The sequence below is a fragment of the Nyctibius grandis genome, chromosome 27 (genome assembly GCF_013368605.1).
Source record: "Nyctibius grandis isolate bNycGra1 chromosome 27, bNycGra1.pri, whole genome shotgun sequence".
Lineage (NCBI taxonomy): Eukaryota > Metazoa > Chordata > Aves > Nyctibiiformes > Nyctibiidae > Nyctibius > Nyctibius grandis.
The window spans coordinates 5,680,934-5,707,153 of NC_090684.1; the positions used below are offsets into that span (position 1 = coordinate 5,680,934).

At 45.5% G+C, this 26,220-nt stretch overlaps 1 protein-coding gene across 3 annotated transcripts in view; it reads left to right on the forward strand.

The window, feature by feature from the left end:
• The window catches only part of IGFN1 (immunoglobulin like and fibronectin type III domain containing 1), a 41,622-nt gene that overhangs the window by 9,796 nt on the left and 5,606 nt on the right, over positions 1-26,220 (forward strand). For all 3 annotated transcript variants that reach the window (XM_068419080.1, XM_068419081.1, XM_068419079.1), the window contains 19 exons: positions 144-212; positions 773-895; positions 3,516-3,655; positions 3,920-4,019; positions 4,895-4,942; positions 5,505-5,550; positions 6,303-6,477; positions 7,078-7,191; positions 8,203-8,374; positions 9,160-9,432; positions 10,676-16,648; positions 18,503-18,627; positions 19,422-19,563; positions 20,077-20,373; positions 20,997-21,296; positions 22,222-22,395; positions 23,315-23,443; positions 23,922-24,224; positions 26,117-26,205. In XM_068419080.1, coding sequence (XP_068275181.1) covers positions 194-212; positions 773-895; positions 3,516-3,655; positions 3,920-4,019; positions 4,895-4,942; positions 5,505-5,550; positions 6,303-6,477; positions 7,078-7,191; positions 8,203-8,374; positions 9,160-9,432; positions 10,676-16,648; positions 18,503-18,627; positions 19,422-19,563; positions 20,077-20,373; positions 20,997-21,296; positions 22,222-22,395; positions 23,315-23,443; positions 23,922-24,224; positions 26,117-26,205 — 8,742 coding nt within the window. In that variant the 5' untranslated portion in view covers positions 144-193. The remainder of the gene's footprint in view (positions 1-143; positions 213-772; positions 896-3,515; positions 3,656-3,919; positions 4,020-4,894; positions 4,943-5,504; positions 5,551-6,302; positions 6,478-7,077; positions 7,192-8,202; positions 8,375-9,159; positions 9,433-10,675; positions 16,649-18,502; positions 18,628-19,421; positions 19,564-20,076; positions 20,374-20,996; positions 21,297-22,221; positions 22,396-23,314; positions 23,444-23,921; positions 24,225-26,116; positions 26,206-26,220) is intronic.

Genomic DNA, 26,220 nt, shown 5'->3' on the forward strand with positions numbered 1-26,220 from the left:
GTTGATTGGCAGGCCTTTCTCAGCTTGGCTGCTGGGATGTGGCAAGTGACGAAGGGTAAACTGCGTCATAAAAGTGAGCAATATTCAGGTCTATCATTTCCCTTGTGAACTGTAAATAATGGAATTATTTGTCTTTTTCACAGGAGAACCTGTACTCTGTTCGTGCTGACCATAGGCAGCTGAGCAAAGCATCATGACAAGCCAACAGGCAGGTGAGAGAACAGACACAGCTATGAAAACCCGAGAATAAGCCCAACTTGCTTTTCTTGTATGGCAATTCGGTATCTGTCTCTCACCACCACAAGGAGAGACACCAGTAACTGGCCCATCAGGTTCTGCTGACCTTTGCAATAGTGTCTTTCTCATGCCAGATTTTGAAGTTTTATTTGGAACAATAACTGATGTAAAGCATTCTCTATCCAAGTCGTCGCTAGACCTGTGAGCCCATGTGGCCCTGGACTGCGATCTTGATTGCACATTTTCCCACTTGGGCTCTAGCTTTGCAATAAGTTATTTTGCAATAACAAAATTATTGTTATTGCAATATTATATATTGCAATTATATATTGCAATAACAAAATCACAGATCTTAGTGCTCCAGCCTTTGGACACACTTACAGCCTGTAGTACTGGAATGAATGGGTCCTTTATAGTCCAAGAGGAGCTGAGCAGGAACAGTTACGGTTCTACAGAGAGACAATGCAGATTGAGAGATTGTTTCTAAAGGACAAACATGTTATCTTATTGACTGTATTTTTCCTTGCTTTTCTAGTAAAACCCTTCAAGAAATCTTCTGTCCCAGGAGTTCTTATCACCCAGTTTGTGGATGATATACCAGAAGGATGCAGTACGCCTGACTTTGAGCAGAAACCTGTCACTCTGACATTGCAGGAAGGTGAGATTTTGGAAAAACACTCAAAGCCACAGACCTGGAGGCTTGACTCCATGTCTCACCTACGTGAAACAATTATCATAATTAAGTCAAGTTAGTTTCTAAAGAGATTTAACTAGACCCAAATAAAGTGTTGTGTGGCCAAAGTCTTTGTTGTACCGGTGAAACTTCCATCAGTACTGATAGAGGTCTCCTAAGTTTTCACTAGTATATGCAAGATCAAAATCTGTCTCCTAATGTATACAACAAATCTTGTGAATTCTGCAGGAAGCTCTCAAAGTAAGTATTTTGCAGCAAAAGATTAAGCACGTTGAAAAAGTTGTTTTTTCCTGTTGAACCCACTTGTATTATGAGTTCAGCACTAAAATGAACTGCTTTTTAAAGTAAGATGTACTGACTGCACATGCTATTTAGGCTGTACTTCACCTTCAAGAAGCAATATGGATCTTGCATAGAGTACAGAGAAGGCAGTTAATGAGCTGAGACCTAAAATCAATGGGATTACTGGAAGCCTTCCAGTAATCTCTCTGCACTTGCAGAGAGTTATATATATATATATATATTTATTTTTTGGAGTGGGGTAGCCTGAGGAGATCATGTAGCTCCTCTTCCCTCACCAGCCTGAACCTTTTCTAGCACCCTGGATTTCAGTGTTGTCACACCCATCTGATTTTCACGAGCCATTGAGATTTTATGAAGGAGCACAGTGGCCTCTAGTGGCACGTCCCTCCTCTTCCTCCATCTTCCTTCCACCTGCAAGTTTCGGGCATGAACCAAGGTGATGGTCAGTCACCCTGTCTAAATTTTCCAAGTTATTTCATTTACAGTAGGTTCCTCGTAGTTCATATACAAAATGTTAGGACATTCACGTTGGTCACTGTGTAAACTGAATTCAGTGTCTATACAGATGCATGATGAGTGTCTTTGTATCGTCATCGCCCCATTGCATTCAGTGCCTGGATTAACTGATACTTGTAGCTGTGGAGTTGTGTCCTGTGACAGATGGCAAGCATGGGAAATTGCAGCCAGAATGGCTAAAATTTGACAAATTGGAATTGGAAATTCCAATCAGTTGGAAACAGACTTTAATAATAGATAGTACTGCGATCTCAGAAGGAGTTGGAAGATGCCTTTTGATAAGAATCTGTTGGCAGGACCTTGCTGCATCAGTGAGTTTTTTGGTCATGACTGCAGAAGGGTGTGGGAAATATTGCAAGACTTTCTGGGCAGAATTTTTAACAGTGCTGGTCACCTGAAGACCAAAACTATTGCAAAAGAAAGGTAGTAATTGTTTCCGCCCTGAGCTACATCCACGATAACTCATCTCCATTTCTGTTCCCCTACGACACTCCCACTTACATACACGAGTCACTTCTCTGATTTGTTGTTTCATAGTGTTTCCTATGTCTTTGAAGCCTTTTGGAGGAAAAAGACAAGGTTTGTACTAGGCAGTGGTAAAGCTGTTGGAGATTTCTGTGGTCAGCTGCAGTATAGTCACGTTCGTAGTGGAGTAAAGGTGAAGGAGAGAGCTCACAGGTAAACCCCATCCTCTTCTCCTTTCCCTGCCTCTTCGAAGGTGTGTTTGGAGTGCAAGGTGGTGCCAGGCTAGCAGGCAAGGAAGATATTGCAGAGAGATGACGTGTAGGGAGTACACGGGGAAAAATACTTCTGGCATGGGTCCTCCCAGTTGTGGTACAGTATTGTCTGTTAAGAATGTGTTTTCTTAAGTGTGCAGAGGGGGTATTTTCTTGTTTCCACCTCCTAATAAATCCAAATTTATCCAAATGAAAAAGAGACCAGGAGCTGCAACTATTCACAGATGAACTTTACTGGGGGTTAGAGACAGCAGCACAGTGAGTCCTTTGTTATCGAAGATCCTGCCCAGCAGAGTCGCAACAAAGGGAACAGTCTGAAAGAGTGGTGAAGCGATGGGAACTTGTAGGGGAATATGTGTGTGATGAGAATGGATTTCGGCATTTCATGGCTGTGGTACAAGTAGTGCATACAAGTTGCCAGAAGCAAGTCTAGGCTGAACTTGCTCTAGCGCTGTTGATTTCAGAGATGACCAGAGAATGTCAGCAGTCACACCTGGCAGGCTAACACCCCATTTTAAAGGCCTTTTATGATTGAATACAGGCAAACCCTACATTATTGATGTGGGGAAAGGTAGCCCAGCCTGGACTTGAGCTAATAACTACTTGCTCTTTGGCCCTGCCCAAATATTGAGGGAGTTCAAAATCAGACCAAGATACCAAAAAAATTGATCTTTTGGGTACATAATTTCTCTATCCACGTGGCTGTGCAATAAAAACATAAGCAGAGATCGTATGTGTCAGTGCTGAATTTTAGTTTTCAAATAATCTCTTTGAAAGCCAGAGTTAGAGTGGAGATTATGGCAGATGTCTTGCAGTAATCTGGACATTTAATGCTACTGAAACTGGTAATTTAGGCGTCTTTTACAGAGAAAAAAAAAATTATAATTCTTTTCAAAGGATGTTTCTGCCTAAAACAACAGAGATGGCTCACTCTGGGGATCACTCTGTTGATAACATAAGGGGCCTGGCATGAGAGTCCTCATGCTCAAGCCTGTCTTAAATAACTAATTTCTTGCCTCTTTTCAAAGGTAAAAATGCAATTTTCAGAGCTGTGGTCAAAGGCGTCCCAGCCCCTGATGTGAAATGGACGCGCATGCAAGGAGGAATGGATGATCCTGACAAATATGAAACATTCTTCAATAACGCTACAAATGAATTCATTCTGCAGGTAAAGATCAAATATTTCAGACAGGACTCATGGAATAGAGAGAGCAACGGAAAGGAAAAACCTGCAGTGGGTTGATATAGATGCTGCCAGATCTGAGATAACACAAAGATAAGCAAACAAAGCTTTTAAAGTCATTCTGGGAACAGAAGAAAGATCTGAGTTGTTATTGAGTAGCTGTAGAGATGTCATTTATTAGAAGCTGAAAGTGTGTGAACTGAACTACAGCACGTTGCTGTGAGCTCTTACTGTGTTCTTCTCTTTAAGATAAACAAACTCACTCAAGCTGACAGTGATTTGTATCGTTGCTTTGCTGTGAATGAATATGGGGAAGCTTCATGCTCTGCTGGCCTCAGGATCATACAAGGTAGGGCTGACAGGTTCTGTGCTCCAAAGGTCCTGTGGTCCCAAGTAGCTGGCTTTGCTGTCCTCTGGGGTTGGGTGCCCAGAGCATTGTCTAAGTATCCTTGGTGTGAAGGTCTATTTTTCCCCTCACTGAGGACTGGAGGTCTTCTGTGACTCCCCCAACTTTGGTGGCTCCATGACAGTATGATCTTTAAGGCAAGGGAGAAGAAAATGGTATTATGGTCACCATACTGGACCATAATCCGACTGTCTGGATTTAGTGTTGAATTGGCTCAATCCTTTCTTTATGATGTTGAATGAATCAGTCTTTTGGGAGGGATCCATCCCACTTCACTTCAGATGTCCATGGTGTCCATCTCACCTAGTCCCCTGCTTCCCTTTATAGTCAGTGGAGAGAAATGGGCACTGTGTGGGTAAAATATAACTGACCTGTTCTTGGAATCTGCTTGAGCAGGAGGTGAACTATGTTGGTAGCATCCACTTTACCTGTGTGCCTGTAAAGTAAATTTAGCAGGCAACTATCTGCATTTGGCCAGATAGTCTTTGCACCTTGGCCCCCCATCTCTAAAACAAGATGTTAATATTTCCCACCATTGCTTAAACCATAAGCTCCATAGGGCAGAAACGGTCTCCTCCACTGTGTGGAGTATCCAGTAAGCACAGAGTTGATTGATTGCAACAGAAATATTGCATTTATAGATGGAGATTACTAGGAGTCAATGTCAGATTGACAAGGAAATCCAAACTAGGATTTCCTCTTGCATTGGTAACAGATACAGAGGTTTTATGGTTCGTTGGTTTACTGGTGTTGGTCTGAGTGTCACCTTGTTCATCTTATGGCTTGTTTTTCCTCTGTTTTCTCTTGTAAAATATCAGTTGGCTTTAAGAGGAAGGCGAAATATGTTCCTGTTCATCCTGCTGATGGTAAGTTAGAGTTAGAATTCTTTTTCTTTGGGGGGGGGGCAGAGTTAATACTCCCTTGTTTGCCACATTATTACTACCTCAAACTTATAAAGAATAAAGTAAGAGAAAGGTTAATGAATCTCTAATGTTCTGTCGTCTCTTTCTGCTTGCTATTTGCCTTTGGGTAAAGTGACGATCTTAGACATAGCTTTGAGCTGTTCTAATTAATGATTCTGGAATCATTAGTGCTAGAAAAGGATTTTGTGATGTCAAATACATCTGGATCAAACATGTTAACACGGCTGGAAAATAGTGGGTTTCTAGAGTGTCCTCTCTAGAAAGAGAGGAAAGCCCCCTAGGAAGGGATGAACTTTAATGGCACTCAAAGGACATGACTATGACAGAGAAAACTGGCTCTCAGTTTCATGACATTTTCTTTGTAAAGTGTGAAAAAATCACCAGAGGTAAACAGCACAGTAGAATGGCCTGTTGTCAGTGGCTATTTTGCATTATCTTCTTTTTGGGGTTATATTGTACAATGTTGGGTCTCTGAATGTTTGTTGTTTCTCCCCAACTTTAACAGAGTTGAAGAAGCAGCTTCAGGACTTCAGGAAGCTGCTGAGGAAGCGGTAAGCCTCCATACTGAAGGCCAGTGTTACACTTCCTAGATGTTTCTTGATGGTAGGGGACAGCTTCATAGATCTTCAAGGCAACGCTTCTTGTTTCCAAAGTTGTTGTGAGGCTCAATATGGAGAGACATAACAGAACAGTTTGCCCCTGTCTGTGGGGCTGAGATAAACACAAGGTACCAGCCTCATTTTGAGGTGTATGTTCCTTTGCACCACAAGATTTTGACTTAAAAGATCTGTTTCTCTGCTTTCCTGGTTTTAGCTCACAAGTAACTTCCTGGCTAAGTGACAAGTCTCCATGTAATGCTCTTTCTGGCTGATCAGGGGCTGAGCCCTGGCTCCCAGCCCAGCTGCACAAACTGCCATGTGTGCATTGCAGAAATCCCTTCACTTCCCAGGTGGGAACCTCCAAAGATTGGCTCATGGGAATGATCTCTGGCCTGTGCAAAATCCTCAACTGCACTGAGGAATTACTTGGGAGAGTGCAAGCTGGCCTGGGCCAAACTGTGACTGCTGATAATTTAACAGTGTGGACAACTACATTACAGTCTTGCCCAAGGCAGCATTTAATTTGTAGTATAGATGCAGAAAACCTGTTCTAGAAGAGTCCTGTTCTTTCTTATCTACATCTACAGGGCCAAGTGAACTACAGAAATAATGGAGAGAGAGATGAAAGAGGATTAGCTATAGAAAAACAAGACATCTTGTTCTCTGTCAAAATGTCTACCTTTTTTTTTCCCCTTGCTTCTAAGGGCCCCAGCACCAAAACCAAAACCCTTGGACAAAGAAGCAGTCTGGCAACTGCTGCTGCATGCAGATAGAAGAGATTATGAGAAAATCTGTTTGAAATATGGAATTGTTGACTTCCGTGGGATGCTGAGAAGGCTGCAGGAGATAAGGAAGGACGCAGAGGCTGAACAAGGAGAGGTAAAATAAACTGAAACCACTGAAAGCACTGATCTTTAACAAAGTGCAGAGTCCTATAGTTCCTCAGTAGCTTCTGAAAACAGGCTAAACCTTCCTAGATTGCTTTGTAGATGAAAATTTTATTGTATGACAGCAAATGATTTATATCATTCATGCATGCATACTTATACAGATGAAAATGCTATCATCGACTTTTTTGAAGTTCACTTCTTAAATTTTAGGAGATGCTGACCATAGGGTAATGCTTTTATTAAACCACATGGCTAAAATCTGTATTCAGTTGCCTCTGTTGAGAATTTGGACCCCAAATTGAAAAGTTATATGCCTGAGAGTCAAAACTGGCCGTCACATACAGGGGGATGTAGAAACCTGGATGAATAGTGGTTGCATAGTGTGTGAATGACCAGGAGGCAGCACGTAAAGTATAATTTGCCTACAGGGGGAAACTGGAAACTTAGAGATGCTTCTTGTATACACATAAAGTTCGAGGTAGCTCTTTTCTATGCAGATAAAAAGTAGATTTCACATCAGTTCAGCAGCTTAAGAACTCCTGTCATGGCGGCCTTATCATTTACTAGGTTCTTGTATCTTTCTTTGCAGTTAATAGACAGTATCAAAAACTTTCAACACATCAAAGTCAACAAGGAGGGAAGAGCTACGTTCAGTCTGGAGATGAACCTGAAAAACAGTAACAGCAAAGTTTATCTGCTTAAGGTGAGGGGGTGCGATGAGCTGGCCAGCTCACAGCGGCCACTGAAGTCTTCTACATAAAATGCTTCATCTGCTGGGCAATGGCTGAGAGCAAATAAGCTTCTTAAACTTGTCTGTCCATTGCAGAATCCTTGATTGGTTAGGGAGAAGTGTTGGTGTGGGGGTCCAGGTAGTCTTTGGTGGTGAATATTACCTGGGATTTATAGATCCAAGTACAGGGGAAACAGTCAGTTACTGACATCCTTTTGACTTCAAGAACTCTTCTGGTAAGAGGAAATTCTAACAGTGTCTTTCAGGCTGCAGAAATTCTGCAGTCTCATATAAGAAAAACAGATTGATTTTATTCGCTTTCTCGAGTGTGTTATTCCACTACAATTTACTTCTGTGAAAGAAGATCTCAAGGAAGTAAACCATCCCATCTAGTTCTGTAGTTATTCTACTGTGATCCCCGTGTGATCAGTGCTGTGGATGTTTTTCTGGAAGATATATTTCAGTCAAAGTGGCTTTAATACAGGGAAATAGGAATTCATTAAAGAGGAGATCAGACTAAGTCTATGAACTTCTGAAGCAAATGCATGGCCTGAAGTCTATGCAGCCACACCGCAGAGAAGGTAACCCAAGTGTGTTACAGATAGGAAAGAGGTGAACTTGCCTGCTTGTCCGTGAGGATGCTAAAATCTAAGCAAAGAAAGTACTTTGTCTTCGGAGTTATGTTAACTGTGTATTAGTTAAGCTTCAAAACCTTGTGTGAGCTAGCAAAGTACTATTCTTTTGCCTAGTTTGAGAGTCTGCTGCTCTGTTCTGGCAGGACTTACTGCACCTAATATTGCCTGTGTGTTACATAAGCAATGAGCCCTGTCCACTTAACAGCTGTCCGCTGTAAGTAGTAATAGATATAGACTTCCCTGTTGTTACTCATTTATATCAATAAGGCAACAAATTTGGCCTGATTTGTTTGAAATGCCTTGCACTGGTTTTGCATTGCCTTTAAGAATATATTCTTTCTCTTTCTAGGATGGTGAGAGGCTCAGATATGGAACAGGGGATGAATACAGAAAGCACTGCCTGAGGCGAATTGGAAAAAAGTATAATTTCATTGTCAACGATGTGCAGCCAGAAGATGCAGGCTTGTATCAAGTCAGAGTGGAGGACGTACCTGTTTTCTCAACTGAACTGGATGCTGAATGTAAGGAATTGAGTTGGATGTATGTGATGTGCAACTGTAACAAGAAATGCCCAGAGAGGTTGTGGAGTCTCCTTCTCTGGAGACATTCAAAACCCGCCTGGACGCGTTCCTGTGTGATATGGTCTAGGCAATCCTGCTCCGGCAGGGGGATTGGACTAGATGATCTTTCGAGGTCCCTTCCAATCCCTAACATTCTGTGAAATTATTTTTTGCCGGAAAATTTTGTCTGGGAGCGTAAGCAAAGCTCAGCAGTAAAACCTGATAACTACAGAAGGCTGTTTTTCTGTTGCCAAGTAAGGGCTCCTTAAATGACACAGGTAAAAAAGAGCAGGAGGGTGGTTATGTGATATGGGGGTTGCATTTGTAGTCCAAAGGACTATGTTCAAGTACCAGTTTGGCTCTGACTTCTGGATGACAGTGAGCAAATTCCTTAACTTTCCCCGTGCTATAGTTTCCTTTTGTAAGCTCAAAATAATAACTACCAACTCGATACAAGTATTATGTTGCTGAAATACATTAATGACTAGAAATTATCAGCACATCACAGTGATGTGTGGTGTAAATGTCTCAGAAGATAATAAAGACAAAAATCTAACTTTCTGCTTTTTTGTTCTGTAGAATTGGGCACAGGAGCACATCTCAGTTTTTCCTTTTTCTGCTTAAACCACTGCTCACAGGCATGGCAAGTTCCTGTCTTTCTTTCTTCCTTCAGCTGCAACAAGTTTTTCGTGGAAGACAGAAACAGCTCTGTTTCCTTTCGGTAGCTTTTGATTTTTCCGTTGCAGCCATCCCTGTGAGATTTGAGCAGCCTCTCCACGATGTGAATTGTCCCGAGGAAGAAGACGCTGTCTTTGAGTGTACCCTACGCACGCCCTGCTACGATGCTGTGTGGCTACACAAAACCCACCTCCTCAAAGCAAGTGAGAAGCACCAGATCTCCATAACACCTGACGGCCTGAACCACAAACTGATTATCAAAAATGTTGTGCCCTCTGACAACGGCATGTACACGCTCGACACCGGACTCTGCTCCTCAAATGCCTGGCTTATTGTAGAGCGTAAGTGACACTGTATTATTGCCATGGTGTTGGCTTGAGGTTTGTTAACAAAATAATATCGCTCTCACTGCCTGATTGTTCATTGAGATGATTCTCTGCCAAGAAATGAATTGCAGAGCCTCTAATTCCTAAATTTGGAAAAATGAAGGTCTGGTTAGACCCTCTTTCCTCTTCAGATGAGACATTTTTTTCCCTTTTTATTAGTCCTGACAAATCCTATTGGTTTATTTACTCTACAACTGCTATGAAGTAGCATGTTCTCCATCCATTATTGAAAAATACTCCGTATCTCAACATGTGTTTTTGATGAAGCTGTCACTGTGTGAACACAGTACAGCATACAGGGGATCAAGGAGCTTTCAACACTATCAATTCTATACTATCAATACTATTCAATGCGATCTTGCTAGATAGTATTTTTCTTTCCAAATTAGAGATTAAACATGATAGAAGAAGCTCAAAGAAAGCTGGGAAGATGGGAAACACTCCTTTCAGTGCAAGCAGATTAATAGCTGGCTCATATTTTCTTGCTTCTGAAACAGTGCAGGTTGGGTATTACATATAAAAAACTGCCCCCTGAGTTCATTGAGCTGTTAGTACTCTACAGAAATGGTATCTATCCTGGAAATCAAAACAGTGCGTGACCTGCTGGCTCCACTGTTTATCTCAGAAAAGCCTGAATTTTGGTTTAACACAAAGCTGTTCACAGAACTGGAATGTTTAGTCTTCAGGTTGGCCATCTCTAAGATGCCAGGATGCCAGATGTGCAAGCTGCCTCAGTAGCAGTGAGATCCTAGTGCAAGGGTGGGAACTGATGACCACTCTGTGCGTGGGATATTCTGTAACTCCTCCAGGGCTGGAAGGAGAAGGCAGAAGGAACTAATGAGTCCCAAATACAATCTAAGCCCCTCTGAATTAGACCTGTCATGCTGGAAATTTGCATTTTCTGCTTTTTTTTTGTTGTTTGTTTTTTTTAATAAGCATGTTTCCACTAAAAATAATTGTCTTTTTAACTAAGAAATGTAAACTTATGTCTGAACGTGACACTAAAAAAATTCAGGGTTTGAACTGAATTTAAATTTATTTAAATATATTGTGTTTCTGTGTCCTAGAATGAAATTATAACAAATGCTAACACATTTTCTGTGGTTGTTGACACAGTACATGACCTATTGTTCATTTTTCCCCTCTCTTTTCATGTAAATTATATTTCCTCCTATCAAACAATGCATCTTCATTACAGATGCCAAAGGAAAGAGGCGACAGGGTGAAGGAGGCGAAAGAGAGAAATCTGAGTGGCTGAAAGAAACATTGGCAGATGAAGACAGGGCTAAGAAAATTCGACGCCGAGAATATGTTGGTGATGAAGATCAACTTATGGACACTGGTGGGGAAAAAGATGGCTGGTACAGAAATGGTCAAGGCGGCAGTCAAGGCCACTCCGTTGATGCTGATGGAAGCCATAGATTTTTGGGAAAAGATGGGCTACGTAGAGTGCAGAAAAATGGAAGAATGGGGTCTGGGCAGGTTTCTGGAGCAGACCTAGATGGAGACTCAATGGCAAATGATGGTAGTAGCTTTGGATTAAAAGGCTTAGGAGGCAAAAGTGGATTAAGGCCTTTCCGTGGCAAGGATTCTGTGACAGGCAGAGCAGATACTGGGGATGAATTAGGAGGAGCAGGTGAATGGTATTCTGTGGATGGCAGAGATGATGGTGTGCTGGATGCTGTTAGCATGGATGATGGAGAAGGTGTGGGCTCTCAGCATGACAAGGGTGGTAAATTAGGTGATGGTAGTTACAGAGCTGGCTTTGGGGGTGTTGGGAGATTAGGTGCTACTGACAGAAGTTCTGTGTTAGATGGACTTGATCCTGATTCAACCAGAGTGGGAGATGGTAAGGGTGGTAAGAGTGATCTATTCAGTAGGACTAGTCCAGGGACTGGAGCTAGAAAGAATGCTGCAGGCACTGAGATTGCAGGAGGAATGAGGTCCCCCGCTGGCAAGGATGGTCTGCCGACTGTAGTTGGTGTGAATGAAGCAAGTATAAATAGAGAAGGACAAACAGGGGCTCCCTATGGCAAGGATGGCCTGACACTTCATGCTAGTGGTCATTTACATCAGGCAGGAAGCTCTGGCTTGCTGTATGGCCCAGGTGGTCTTCCAGCTGGAGGTGGGGCTATATCTGGTGCAGGTGGCAGTTCTATAGGGGAAATGGAGGCTTTGTATGGTGCAGGTGGTCGGCCAGTTGGAGCACATGTGGGTGATGCTGGTGTAGCTGGTGCAGGGGTAGTTGGGTATCCATATGGAAAGGATGGTCTTCCACCTGGAGCAGGTGTTGGTGGTGCTGGTGCAGAGGGAGTTGGGTATATGTATGGAAAGGATGGTCTCCCAGCTGGGGCTGGTCTTAGTGGTGCTGGTATAGCTGGTGCAGGGGGAGTTGGGTCTCCCTATGGAAAGGATGGTCTCCCAGCTGGGGCTGGTGTTGGTGGTGCTGGTGTAGCTGGTGCAGGCGGAGTTGGGTATCCGTATGGAAAGGATGGTCTCCCAGCTGGGGCTGGTGTTGGTGGTGCTGGTGCAGCTGGTGCAGGGGGAGTTGGGTTTCCATATGGAAAGGATGGTCTCCCAACTGGGGCTGGTGTTGGTGGTGCTGGTGTAGCTGGTGCAGGGGGAGTTGGGTATCCGTATGGAAAGGATGGTCTCCCAGCTGGGGCTGATGTTGGTGGTGCTGGTGTAGCTGGTGCAGGGGGAGTTGGGTTTCCATATGGAAAGGATGGTCTCCCAACTGGGGCTGGTGTTGGTGGTGCTGGTGTAGCTGGTGCAGGCAGAGTTGGGGCTCTTTACGGAAAGGATGGTCTCCCAGCTGGGGCTGGTGTTGGTGGTGCTGGTATAGCTGGTGCAGGGGGAGTTGGGTCTCCCTATGGAAAGGATGGTCTCCCAGCTGGGGCTGGCATTGGTGGTGCTGGTGTAGCTGGTGCAGGAGGAGTTGGGTACCCGTATGGAAAGGATGGTCTCCCAGCTGGGGCTGGTGTTGGTGGTGCTGGTGTAGCTGGTGCAGGCGGAGTTGGGTCTCCCTATGGAAAGGATGGTCTCCCAGCTGGGGCTGGTGCTGGTGGTCCTGGTGTAGCTGGTGCAGGGGGAGTTGGGTATCCGTATGGAAAGGATGGTCTCCCAGCTGGGGCTGATATTGGTGGTGCTGGTGCAGCTGGTGCAGGGGGAGTTGGGTTTCCATATGGAAAGGATGGTCTCCCAGCTGGGGCTGGGGCTGGTGGTGCTGGTGTATCTGGTGCATGGGGAGTCGGGTATCCATATGGAAAGGATGGTCTCCCAGCTGGGGCTGGTGTTGGTGGTGCTGGTGTAGCTGGTGCAGGCGGAGTTGGGTCTCCCTATGGAAAGGATGGTCTCCCAGCTGGGGCTGGGGCTGGTGGTGCTGGTGTATCTGGTGCATGGGGAGTCGGGTATCCATATGGAAAGGATGGTCTCCCAGCTGGGGCTGGTGTTGGTGGTGCTGGTGTAGCTGGTGCAGGGGGAGTCGGGTATCCATATGGAAAGGATGGTCTCCCAGCTGGGGCTGGTGTTGGTGGTGCTGGTGTAGCTGGTGCAGGGGGAGTTGGGTTTCCATATGGAAAGGACGGTCTCCCAGCTGGGGCTGGTGTTGGTGGTGCTGGTGTAGCTGGTGCAGGCGGAGTTGGGTCTCCCTATGGAAAGGATGGTCTCCCAGCTGGGGCTGGGGCTGGTGGTGCTGGTGTGTCTGGTGCAGGGGGAGTTGGGTATCCGTATGGAAAGGATGGTCTCCCAGCTGGGTCTGGTGTTGGTGGTGCTGGTGTAGCTGGTGCAGGGGGAGTTGGGTATCCATATGGAAAGGATGGTCTCCCAGCTGGGGCTGGTGTTGGTGGTGCTGGTGTAGCTGGTGCGGGGGGAGTTGGGTTTCCGTATGGAAAGGATGGTCTCCCAGCTGGGGCTGGTGTAGGTGGTGCTGGTGCAGGGGGAGTTGGGTCTCCCTATGGAAAGGATGGTCTCCCAGCTGGAGCAGGCATTGGTGAGGCTGCAGTTTGTGGTTTTGGAGGTGCTGGATCTCCCTATGGAAAGGATGGATTCCCCGCTGGGGCTGGTGCTGGTGGTGCCGGTGTAGCTGGTACAGGGGGAGTTGGGATTCCGTATGGAAAGGATGGTCTTCCAGCTGGAGGAGGCATCAGTGGTGCTGGTGCAGGAGGTACAGGGGGATTTGGGCCACCGTACGGAAAGGATGGTGTTCCATTTGGAGCAAGCGTTGATGGTGCTGGTGTAGCTGGTGCAGGGGGAGTTGGGTCTCCCTATGGAAAGGATGGTCTCCCAGCTGGAGCTGGCTTTAGTGGTGCTGGTGTAGCTGGTGCAGGGGGAGTTGGGTTTCCATATGGAAAGGATGGTCTCCCAGCTGGGGCTGGTGTTGGTGGTGCTGGTATAGCTGGTGCAGGGGGAGTTGGGTCTCCCTATGGAAAGGATGGTCTCCCAGCTGGGGCTGGCATTGGTGGTGCTGGTGTAGCTGGTGCAGGAGGAGTTGGGTACCCGTATGGAAAGGATGGTCTCCCAGCTGGGGCTGGTGTTGGTGGTGCTGGTGTAGCTGGTGCAGGAGGAGTTGGGTCTCCCTATGGAAAGGATGGTCTCCCAGCTGGGGCTGGTGTTGGTGGTGCTGGTGTAGCTGGTGCAGGAGGAGTTGGGTACCCGTATGGAAAGGATGGTCTCCCAGCTGGGGCTGGCATTGGTGGTGCTGGTGTAGCTGGTGCAGGGGGAGTTGGGTATCCGTATGGAAAGGATGGTCTCCCAGCTGGGGCTGGTGTTGGTGGTGCTGGTGTAGCTGGTGCAGGCGGAGCTGGGTATCCGTATGGAAAGGATGGTCTCCCAGCTGGGGCTGGTGTTGGTGGTGCTGGTGTAGCTGGTGCAGGGGGAGTTGGGTTTCCATATGGAAAGGATGGTCTCCCAGCTGGAGCAGGCATTGGTGGTGCTGGTGCAGGAGGAGTTGGGTCTCCCTATGGAAAGGATGGCCTCCCAGCTGGGGCTGGCATTGGTGGTGCTGGTATAGCTGGTGCAGGGGGAGTTGGGTCTCCCTATGGAAAGGATGGTCTTCCATCTGGAGCAGGCATCGGTGGTACTGGTATAGCTGGTGCAGGGGGAGTTGGGTATCCATATGGAAAGGATGGCCTCCCTGCTGGAGCAGGCATTGGTGGTGCTGGTGTAGCTGGTTTTGGAGGTGTTGAGTCTATTTATGGAAAGGATGGTGTTCCAGCGGGAGCAGGCTTTGGTGGTGCTGGTGTAGCTGGTGCAGCGGGGGCTGGGTCTCCCTATGGAAAGGATGGTCTCCCAACTGGGGCTGGTCTTGGGGATGCTGCTGCAGGGGGAGTTGGGTCTCCCTATGGAAAGGATGGTCTTCCAGCTGGGGTTGGTGCTGGTGGTGCTGGTGTAGCTGGACTTGGAGGTGTTGGATCTCCTTATGGAAAGGATGGTGTTTCAGCTGGAGGAGGTGTCAGTGGTGCTGGTGTAGCTGGTGCAGGGGGAGTTGGGTCTCCCTATGGACAGGATGGTCTCCCAGCTGGGGCTGGTGTTGGTGGTGCTGGTGTAGCTGGTGCAGGCGGAGTTGGGGCTCTTTACGGAAAGGATGGTCTCCCAGCTGGGGCTGGTGGTGGTGCTGGTGTAGCTGGTGCAGGGGGAATTGGGTCTCCCTATGGAAAGGATGGTCTCCCAACTGGGGCTGGTGTTGGTGGTGCTGGTGTAGCTGGTGCAGGCGGAGTTGGGTCTCCCTATGGAAAGGATGGTCTCCCAGCTGGGGCTGGCATTGGTGGTGCTGGTGCAGCTGGTTCAGGGGGAGTTGGGTTTCCATATGGAAAGGATGGTCTCCCAGCTGGGTCTGGTGTTGGTGGTGCTGGTGTAGCTGGTGCAGGGGGAGTTGGGTCTCCCTATGGAAAGGATGGTCTCCCAGCTGGGGCTGGTGTTGGTGGTGCTGGTATAGCTGGTGCAGGCGGAGTTGGGTCTCCCTATGGAAAGGATGGTCTCCCAGCTGGGGCTGGTCTTAGTGGTGCTGGTGTAGCTGGTGCAGAGGGAGTTGGGTCTCCCTATGGAAAGGATGGTCTCCCAGCTGGGGCTGGTCTTAGTGGCGCTGGTGTAGCTGGTGCAGGGGGAGTTGGGTTTCCATATGGAAAGGATGGTCTCCCAGCTGGGGCTGGCATTGGTGGTGCTGGTGTAGCTGGTGCAGGGGGAGTTGGGTACCCGTATGGAAAGGATGGTCTCCCAGCTGGGGCTGGCATTGGTGGTGCTGGTGTAGCTGGTGCAGGCGGAGTTGGGTATCCGTATGGAAAGGATGGTCTCCCAGCTGGGGCTGGTGTTGGTGGTGCTGGTGTAGCTGGTGCAGGCGGAGTTGGGTATCCATATGGAAAGGATGGTCTCCCAGCTGGTGCTGGTGCTGGTGTAGGTGGTGCAAGGGGCGTTGGTTCTTTCTATGGAAAGGATGGTCTCCCAGCTGGGGCTGCGGCAGGAGCTGCTCATTTTCCTTTCGGAGGTGAAGAAGGAATAGGATCTCGCCATGGCAGGGATTCTGCGCTGAGCAGAGCTCAAGGATATGCAGGTGGAGCAAGAGGAGATGGCTTTTCCTCAGAAGGCGCTGGTGTTGGTGGCTCTGCAATACGGAGTGCTGGGTCTCCCTATGGCAAGGACAGTGGGTCAGGTGGAGCCAGGGCTGGTGCGGGTAGGTTGGGAGGTGATGAAAGGGAGTTACGTTCAGTCCACGGTAAAGAAGGTGTGGTAGGTGCTGCTGGAAGAGGTGGTGAATATGGGCTGGGCTCACATCCTGGCAAATCTTCTACTAGAGGTGAAACTGGGAAGGGCACTGCCAGTGATTTCAGAGGATCAGGGAATAAAGGTTCATCTCACGACAGAGATTCACTTTCAGGTGAAGGAGATGCCAAGGGTGAGGGCAGAGATTTAGGACAGTTAGGCTCCCTTTATGACAAAAAATCTGCCTTTAGAGGGGCAGGGAGTAAACCCCATAGCAAATCTGTTGATGGGAGGAATTCAGGTGGTCTCGGGCAAGGTTCACTAGGTTATGGTCAGATGTCAGATCTTTATGCTGGACCTCCTTCAATAAACCAGAGGAAAGAGGAACCCAGCCTTGAAATTAAAACGAATGATTTCTTGAAGAGTATGGAAAGTATGGGAAGAAGAAGACATTATTCCCTGGATGATCTGAAAGGTATGTGGTTAAGTGATGACTTCTGTAGTGCTGGTTTTGCATTTTGATACTCACATTCCTAATCCTGCAGAGAAATTGAATCTTATGGTTTAGACAAATGTAGCTATATGTAGAAATTTGGTTATACCATGTTCCATTCCCAATTTTACCACTGATTTGCTGTTTGACCTTACACAATTCGCTCAGATCAAACTGCCTTAAAAGTTGAAATGATCTTTGTTTAAATTATCTAAACCAGGTATCATCTGTTCATTCAAATAAATGATTCAGATCCGCGTGGAACAGGCTTCAGTTCATAAACATACCAGGTGTCGTGGTTTAACCCCAGCTGGCAACTAAGCACCACACAGCTGCTCACTCACTCCCCACGCAGCAGGATGGGGGAGAGAATCGGAAGAGTAGAAGTGAGAAAACTCATGGGTTGAGATAAAGACACTTTAATAGGTAAAGCAAAAGCTGCACACAGGCAAAGCACAACAAGGAATTCATTCACACTTCCCCTGGGCAGGCAGGTGTTCAGCCATCTCCAGGAAAGCGGGGCTCCATCACGCGTAACGGTGACTTGGGAAGACAAACACCATCACTCCAAATGTCCCCCCTTCCGTCCTTCTTCCCCCAGCTTTATATGCTGAGCGTGATGTCATATGGTCTGGAATATCCCTTGGGTCGGTTGGGGTCAGCTGTCCTGGCTGTGTCACCTTCCAACCCCTTTGCACCCCCAGCCTGCTCGCTGGTGGGGTGGTGTGAGGAGCAGAAAAGGCCTTGACGCTGTGTAAGCCCTGCTTGGCAGGAGCTAAAACATCTCTGGGTTATCAACACTGTTTTCAGCACAAATCCGAATCACAGCCCCATACAAACTACAGTGAAGAAAATTAACTCTATCCCAGCCCAAACCAGCACATCATGTTTCTTTGATATTGTTCCAATTTAAAACTTATTGTTTCATTTATTTGGTCTAACATCTAGTGCAAAGATCTGTGTTTTTCCAAGTTCTGGGAACAAATCTGTGCCTGCTTATACTGGATTCATATGCACATTGGGCCTAATGTAAAGAGCTCTTTTCTCTTGTAACATCAGAAATAAGAAGGTGTTGCATATAGTAAAAGGCGAGTAATGTGTATGCAGCCATGTGACTAAGGCCAGTGGCTCAACCAGCAAGATGATAATGTGAAAAAAGTAGAAATGAGAAACTTCATATGAATAACTGAAGGCAAATATTCACCTAGTGGAGTTACTGACAAGTTAGAAATTTTCAAGGCAAACAAAACATAAATATAAATAAGGAAGTAGAAGCAACAAAGCTGGAGTTAATGGGGAAGGCGGTGGGATGTTTATTAGAGGGGGGATGAGGATGTTAATGGAGAAGTACATGGGAAGGCAAAGAGGAATACAGGGGGTAGAGAATAGTGTGACTGTTTAGGGGGAAGTGGTTGGGCAGCCCCGTATCTGCCCATATCTGGTCAACGCAGAGGAAAAGAAAGATGTAGTGGTACATCCATATCCTGGAGTAGCCTGTTTTTTCCCACTGGCTGTAGAGGGAGCCAAGACAATTAGTATAAACTTAAAATAGCGAATCTGTAGATGGATAATGCGATTTGTGATGAATCCATTGCCCATTAGGTTGATGTTAGGACTATATTGCATGCAGGCCAGCTGGCGCGTCCTTTCTGTGCAGTGAGTTTGTGCCAGCTGGCCCCCGGTGTTGTGGTACAAAAGCCTGTCACGACTACAGGACGTATTTGTTAAAAAGCTCTTTTCTCCTCACGTGCCCATGCATTTTCATCTATACGTTTCTCTCTGTTAGTGTAACACAGAGTTAACATCTTTTCAATGTTTTCTTTTCTGAATGGTCAGTGCCACGCTGTCGTCTCAACAAACGCTTACTTGATATCAGCGTCGTGAAAGGGGAACCAGCGGAGCTGTCTTGCACTGTCAGTAGACATGACGTGGCAGGAACCTGGTTTAAGGATGGATTAAAGGTAGGTGTCCTCTAGCTACTGTTTTCTTCGGTTAGCAATGCTCTGCTTTCTGGCTCTACCTCTTATCAAGTGTTGTGTCAAGGTGTCCTTCCCTCTGCCAATCTTTCTGTAGGCTGAGTATGGCCCTGGAAGTGTTCTGCAGGAGCCTGTTGATAATAAAATTCCTGATAGAAACCCAGCAAGATTTCTCCCCTTTACCGCTGCAAGGCATTTCCATTCTTGCTGACAACAAGAGGCTTTGTGTTTTCCTTTCTTTTTCATGGGTGGAGATGGTGTGGGTCTCTTCCTTGCAGTGCAATCCTTTTTCTTTTCCTTGGTGAATGAGACAAATGTGCAAAAAACAAGGGAGAGTCTTCAAAGGATCCTTCAGGCAGACATAACGCGAAGAGTGCTCTTTCAAATTAGTGCTTAGGGTCAAGCATAGACATTGTATTCTATGTTCCAAACCAACACTGAAGAGCAATTCCAATTGTGGGATCCAGATGATACTGTAGGAGTTCTGAGGTGTCATACTCAAGCATGGGCCAAAGTTTTTGTCATTAAGAATAGCAAAAGAGAGCTTGGGGATTTTACTAAAATTTATTTTAATGGACTTTCAATCAAGTCTCTGTGGTGAGTATGTTGGTAATGCTTATATGCACCTTTACCAGATGAGTAAACCCAGAATATTATTGTAATGTGTGTCATTTGTAAGTCTTTTCAATTACATTTCAAGTTCTTGTCCACTTTAAGTTTGGATGGCCCTTTTTTTTCCCTTTATTTTTAAGAATGAGTCTCTGTGCTTTACCTTGTAGTTAACAAGCATGGAGGGAGTCCTTCTTGAAAAGGAAGGTCTAGTCCACAAACTAATTATTACCAAAGTGGAAGATATTCATGCTGGGAAATACAGGTTTGAAGGTGGAGATGTAAAAACTGAGGCTTCAATTTTTGTTGAAGGTGAGTCTATTCAAACTACTAATGCAGCATGCTAGCCTTGATGTGCTTGAAACGTAATATGTTTTCTCAGAGACCTATAGTTGGTTATTGAGACAACTTTATTATAAAGAATTACCGTGTAAATGGGAGATTTTTGTACAGGTTGGTGCATTTTGTATTTGCAAATTTAACCAGGGAACCTTCCTGTATGGCTTATATTATTAACTCAAAGGTTTTTGGGGTGCACATAGCACTTTATCAGACTAGATTCTTCATTCTTGTGTTTAGTGTATTGCCTATGAGAAGTTTGCTCCAGTGAAAAGGACGGTATGACACCACAAATACTTTGTGATAATTATCCTGTAGCAAAGTACATGTATGTATGTGAAGCACTGAGCATGCAACTGAAGTGAAGGTCCAAATGTTGTGAGCTTCTAAACATTATTGACAGCATCATGAGGAAGCCCTTCCCTCCAAGGTGAGCTTTATCCTCTTTGAATTGCAGGTTTTAATGACCTTGTATCATCTGCTTAGATCCTCCACAGGTTGACAAAGTTCTCCTCCAAAACTTAACAAGTATTCCTACTGTGGCCAAGGCAGGGCAGAACGTTAAGATCAAGATCCCTTTTGAGGGCCGGCTGCCAGTCGGAGCAATGTGGCTGAAGGACAGAATGGAGCTAGTAGATGACGCAAGGATTCGTGTTGATAAAACAGAGACCTATACCATGCTGTCCATCACCAGCTGTGAGAGAAAGGACTGTGGGGATTACAAAGTCAGGCTGAAGAATGACAGTGGCGTCCTGGAGATCAACTTAAAGCTTATGGTAATAGGTAAGAGCCCCATAACATCCACTGTGGCTCTCATTGTAAAGCTTAAGAAGGGAACCCGTCAACACTGGTGACAATCTTATTTAGAGCTACTTGGTATTGCAAGACGAACAAGACTGTGTAATTTTCCACTAAATCAGGGTACAGGCAAAGATTGCTGACATGTTTCTTGCCCTTTAGTACAAGGTGACACAAATCTAGTTTGGTTTTGCACGGCCTCAGCAGCTAGGTTTTGAATGTGGCGTGGCTGTGGGAGATGGGACTAAGCGCAACAGGCAAATCTGAAATAGATTATCAAGGCCAAATTCAGCCCTGTCATAAATGGCTGTGCTCTTTTGGAAGACCAGAAATGGTGTTCATTCTTACAAGCAAGCTGAATTGGTGCAGTGCTTATGAGAACAATTACTCCATGGAGGAAGGGCCTGGCTTTCCCCACACTTATCAAAAGTTAGAAAAGTGTAAGTTTTGAAGAGGCAATTCAAGTGCCCAGCCCTCATTCTGCAACTATGCATGTATTCCATCAGAAACTGAGTCTCCCAACTGGTGAGCAAGAGTGTGTGCTCCAAACCCAGGAGCACGTGTGGGTCTGGAGCCAACTCATAGTGTCTCTGTGTTCACCTTTTCAGACAAGCCACAGCCACCTGCAGGACCCATCAAAATTGTAGAAAGCTCTGCAAACGACATCACCATTCAGTGGAAGCCCCCAAAGGATGATGGGGGCAAACCAGTGCAAAGATACATTGTTGAGAGTCTGCAGGTAGGCAAGAATGACTGGGTGACTTTGGGAGAAACCCCCAGGAGCTGTACTACCTTCACTACTAACAAAGTGGAACAAGACATGAGCTACTACTTCAGGGTGAGAGCTGTGAGTGCCGAGGGAACCAGCGATGCACTGGAATCAGATGAAGTGAAGGCTGTCAGTAAAGGTAAGGGAGAACTGTTCGTAATTGTGTTTGACAGCCATCTGGGGAATTCATTATCAAAGCTGACATCAAAGAAAACTCAGTGCATTTTGGGTGTTGCTACAGATCTCAACTTGAATCACAGCTGTGAAGTCTCCACAAATCTGTGGAGATTGTACATTGAGAAGTTTATCGTAGGCTTTGATGATGCTGAGTGAGATGGCGTTAAGTTCTCAGTTATGCTCCACTCTGAATTGGAAAGCAAGTTTCATGGGGGAAATGCAATATGCATCAAGATCAGAGAAAATTTTTCCCAGGATGGCTACAAAGAGAACATGTGAGGCCTTTTCTTAACTCCATAGGCAAAGGAGTGTCTCCGTATGTGCAGCATTTTTCAGTATGACCACTTCATTCCCCTGATTTCCAAACACTGAATTCTATTCTTTGTCCTTCAGTGAGTTTAAATACTAAAACAGTTTTGCCATGAGCATGAATGTAGTACTAGAGAGAAAGCAATGCTCTATTCTATTTCCAATTTTCTTCCTTCTACATCCTCCTTCCCATGATTATGAGAAACCCTGTACTTTGATTGCTTTAGCAAAGGGCTAAGAAAATCCATTCCGTTTCCAGTTTCTGTCATCAAAAGCGAGAATAACGCTGACTTTTCCTACCATGTAAGAATGGACATCCCTCACTCCGTAGGCTGGCGGTGGAATTGTCAGTTGTGATGACAGCAGGTCATTCATGAAAACAAAATTCAGGAACAGAGGTCCATGCTGGATCCTATTTGTATGGAGAATAGGATACTCAGCTTCAGGTCTTAGTCAAGTTTTCAAAACACATCTGTATGAACACCTTGGGGAAACTGGAAGAAGAAATGATGCAGAATACTTTCTTATATTGCAATAAAAATATACCTGCTAATAATGAAAGACTAATCTCTTTCTAGCTACACCTGGTGCTCCAGATCCCCCTGAGATTATCAGTGCCAGCAGAGACGCCATCACAATATCCTGGAAAGCACCTCGTAAAACTGGCAGTTCCCAAATTGTGGGATACATCGTTCAAAAACGCAAGAAGGGTACCACGATCTGGCTGCCAGTTAACAGTGTGCCTATAGCAGGTAGGTAGCTTAAATCCTGGAACAGACTGGAAGACTTGAAAAAGACAGAAAGGTCAGGTCAGTGCAGGAGGTAACACGCTGACCTTTATGGAGTTGCTGCCTTCTAACTCCTTGCTTTCTGCTTAGGATCTTATACTTTTTTACATCAGTGTTTTTCCTCTTGAATTCTTGAGCTGCTGACTGTCCCCATCACAACCATATTACCCCTGTCTGAAGTTTTACCTTCTTGTCTTTCACAGCTCTAGTGTACATGGTTTTTCACAAGTAAGTTTTTTTCACAAGTACGGTTACACAGCTCTGCCATAGCAAAGCCAGGCCTTGGTTTCATGTACAGCTGCGTGCCTGGGAGGAGGGTGATGATTTTTTTCTAGATTGTGTGCAAGCATATGGCTGGAGAAGAGTGCAAAGAAGCTCACTGCTGCATCCTGGGACATGAGGTCCTCAGTTTCTGGAACTAAAGTCTTTGCATGCAAAACTACTGTCCTTAGTCCTCATGCTAGGAACTTGGCAGACAAGAATTTATAAATACAAGGAAGATAAAGAAGCCCAAGTGATGTGTATGAGCTCCAAAATGTGTTTTGACTATAGCTATCAATTATCTATCAGTTGCAAGCTAGGATTTCTTATCTGAGATAGAAGAGTTTAGGATTATCCCATGAGGAAAAGCAGTATTTATCCTTTCTCTAACTTAATAGTTCTCAAATTGTGTGATTTGGAAGGGAATACAATGAACATGTCCCAGAAGTACACATGCACTTGGACAGGGAAGGGCAGGGGAATCAGTGACAGCATTTATACATGGCTCCTGAGAGTTATTCAGTCCACAGTTCTATGTGGAGTAAAGTAAAACATTGTTGTCTCACCCTTTCCTGTTTGGGAACAGCTCACCTGAGCCAACACGCTCCTTTTCTTTCTGCAGACAAGAAGCTGAAAATGACCAGTCTCAAGAAAGGTCTTCAGTATGAATTCCGTGTGGCAGCTGTCAATGCTGCTGGCGTAGGAGATGCCAGTGAACCCTCACAGGCTGTCACTGCGCGGGATTCCACGAGTAAGTGCGCTGCCCCCCATCCTTCTGGCCTGGGGGCACGTAAAGCTGAATGTAGACTGGGGATGTTAGTGGAGAGGCGATGTTTTCAAATGCTGTGTAAAAGTATGTGAAGACAAAGATCAAGTAATTGGGGAATGTTTTACAGTTGACAATCCACTGTCAGCATGAGGAAGGAATGGCAAGATTTCCTGTGTGATGTCTAAGTCAAGGCGTGGCAGACTCCCCTGGGGGAGTTATGTGCAGTGTGGAGAGGTATTCAGGGTGGGTTGCAGACCATTTCAGGAGTGTTGTAGATTGTACTGCGTGGCTGGTAGGAGCAGGTACCTGGATCCAGCTTTGAAGAACCGGGACAAGGTGGAGGCAAGACAGCAGGGTGGATATCCAGTGCACTGCAAGAATGTTTGGGATCTCAGGAAGTAACTGAAAAGAGGGGACAGAAATCCTAGAAAAATAGTTCAAATAAGATCTCTCTTTTCAGAACCTCCAGGTCAAGTGCAGGACCTTAAAGTGAGCAGCAGTGACAGCAGTAGTGTCACCTTGACATGGAACAGACCTGAAGCAAAAGACGGGAGTCATGTGAAAGGCTATGAGGTGGAGATGAGGTCTTCTAACAACCTCAACTGGACCAAATGCAATGCTCTTCCCATAGCGGTGACCACTTACACAGTTAAAGGCCTCCAAGCTGAGGAGATGTACTTCCTACGCGTGAGAGCCCTCAATGACAGTGGCCCAGGAGAAGCCGCGGAGCTTGAAGCTTACATTGAAGCCCCTCCGCCTGTAGGTAAGTCAAAGTGGGCTGCTTTCAGAATGAACGAGGTCATTCTATAGGTAACAGGATGCAGGCAAGCGCTATAGGTCACTGTGACGAGCTCCTTTAAAGTCCTAGACTGTAGCAGAAGGACAAATACTGCATTGCTCCTCTGGTCTTATTTCCTAGAATCATAGAATATCTCAAGTTGGAAGGAACTCATAAGGATCATCAAGTCCAACTCCCTGCTCCTCGCAGGACAGCCTAAAACTAAACCATATATGACTAAGAGCATCGTCCAGATGCTCCTTGAACTCTGGCAGGCTCCAGAGAGCCTTGATCACCTCATCAGGAAATTCTGAAGATTTAACTGATAATAAATGTACAATGCACAGTGTTCAGCTCATGTTAAAGACTCATGATGATAAAAGAACGCTCAAAACTCGTGGAGCTATACCACAGTCATGATCACCAGACAGAAACCATACATGCTTTATGCCTACCCATGCTTTTTTGATGGAATAATAGAATTTTCAGTCTAGTTTTCTACAGTCTTTTGGAATTAAACATTTTGTTTCGTTCTCTTAAATCACATTTGTTATGTTAGCATTTGTAAACGTTGTTTTCCTTTTCAATTTTCTAGTATGAATGCACTTTTTTCACTTTTTCATCTTTATTTACAATCTGTAGCTCTAGCTTTTTTTCCTTCTGTTTGGGAATGTTGCAGAACTACAGAAGTAAGAGATAATTCTGTGCGGGATTCATCTTCCTTAACTTGGGTCCTAAGTGAAAATGTCTACTTTTGGCCTATGCCTGGAGAATCCTTTTATAATAAGTCAGTAAACTAATAAATATTTAAGTCTATCTGGGAAGCAGTTTTTCCATTTCTGAACTGGAAATACTAAATACAATTTAGCGCAATTGTATTTGGCATGTTTAGAAAAATGCTAAATATAATAACGTATTATATTGATGAAAAGAGAAAAAAAAAGAAAAAATATCTTAAATACTGAAAAAAGATTATTTTTAATAGACTCAGGCCGATTTCCTGAGGGTGTTCTGTACTCTGTACTGAACGTGTATTTCATAAGGGTCCATTGCGATTTCCTTTTCCCCATATGTCATTTTAAACAGAAGATCACCCATGTGATGAGGTAAAGTGTGTCAAAGAGCCAATTTCTCCGTGATTCACAGAATCACAGAATCAACCAGGTTGGAAGAGCCCTCTGGGATCATTGAGTCCAACCGTTGCCCTGACACCACCATGGCAACTAGACCAGGGCACTAAGTGCCATGTCCAGTCTTTTCTTAAACCCCTCCAGAGATGGTGACTCCACCACCTCCCTGGGCAGCCCCTTCCAATGGCTAATGACCCTTGCTGAGAAGAAATGCTTCCTAATGTCCAACCTGACCCTCCCCTGGCGAAGCTTCAGGCTGTGTCCTCTTGTCCTATCGCTAGTTGCCTGGGAGAAGAGGCCGACTCCCACTTCACTACAACCTCCCTTCAGGTAGTTGTAGACTGCACTAAGGTCACCTCTGAGCCTCCTCTTCTCCAGGCTAAACACCCCCAGCTCCCTCAGCCGTTCCTCGTAGGTCAGACCCTCCAGACCCTTCCCCAGCTTGGTGAAGACATCACATGTATACAAACATCTTGACTGAGACATCACATGTATACAAACCTTCTTGTGAATGTATTTTTACATCATTTCCCCTTGTTTAGTCTTAGTGATAAATAAATAGTAATAACATTTGAATCTTACTAAATTGAGGAGCTTTTTTTCCACGGTACCACTCTGAGTTTATCCACAGCCTGCAGGCTAGCTGTTGGGAAGGCATTAGGAGTATCGAACACATGCATATGAGTTTGTCAGCCAGTGACTCTGTACTAATATTCAACTTTTTATTGTAATCACTGTCTTTTCCAGTTTCTCCCAGGTTACTAATAGATGACACAGTGAAAAGCTTCCTGCTTATAAAAGCAGGAAATACCATCCGAGTGAATATTCCCTTTGAAGTAAGTATTCAAATG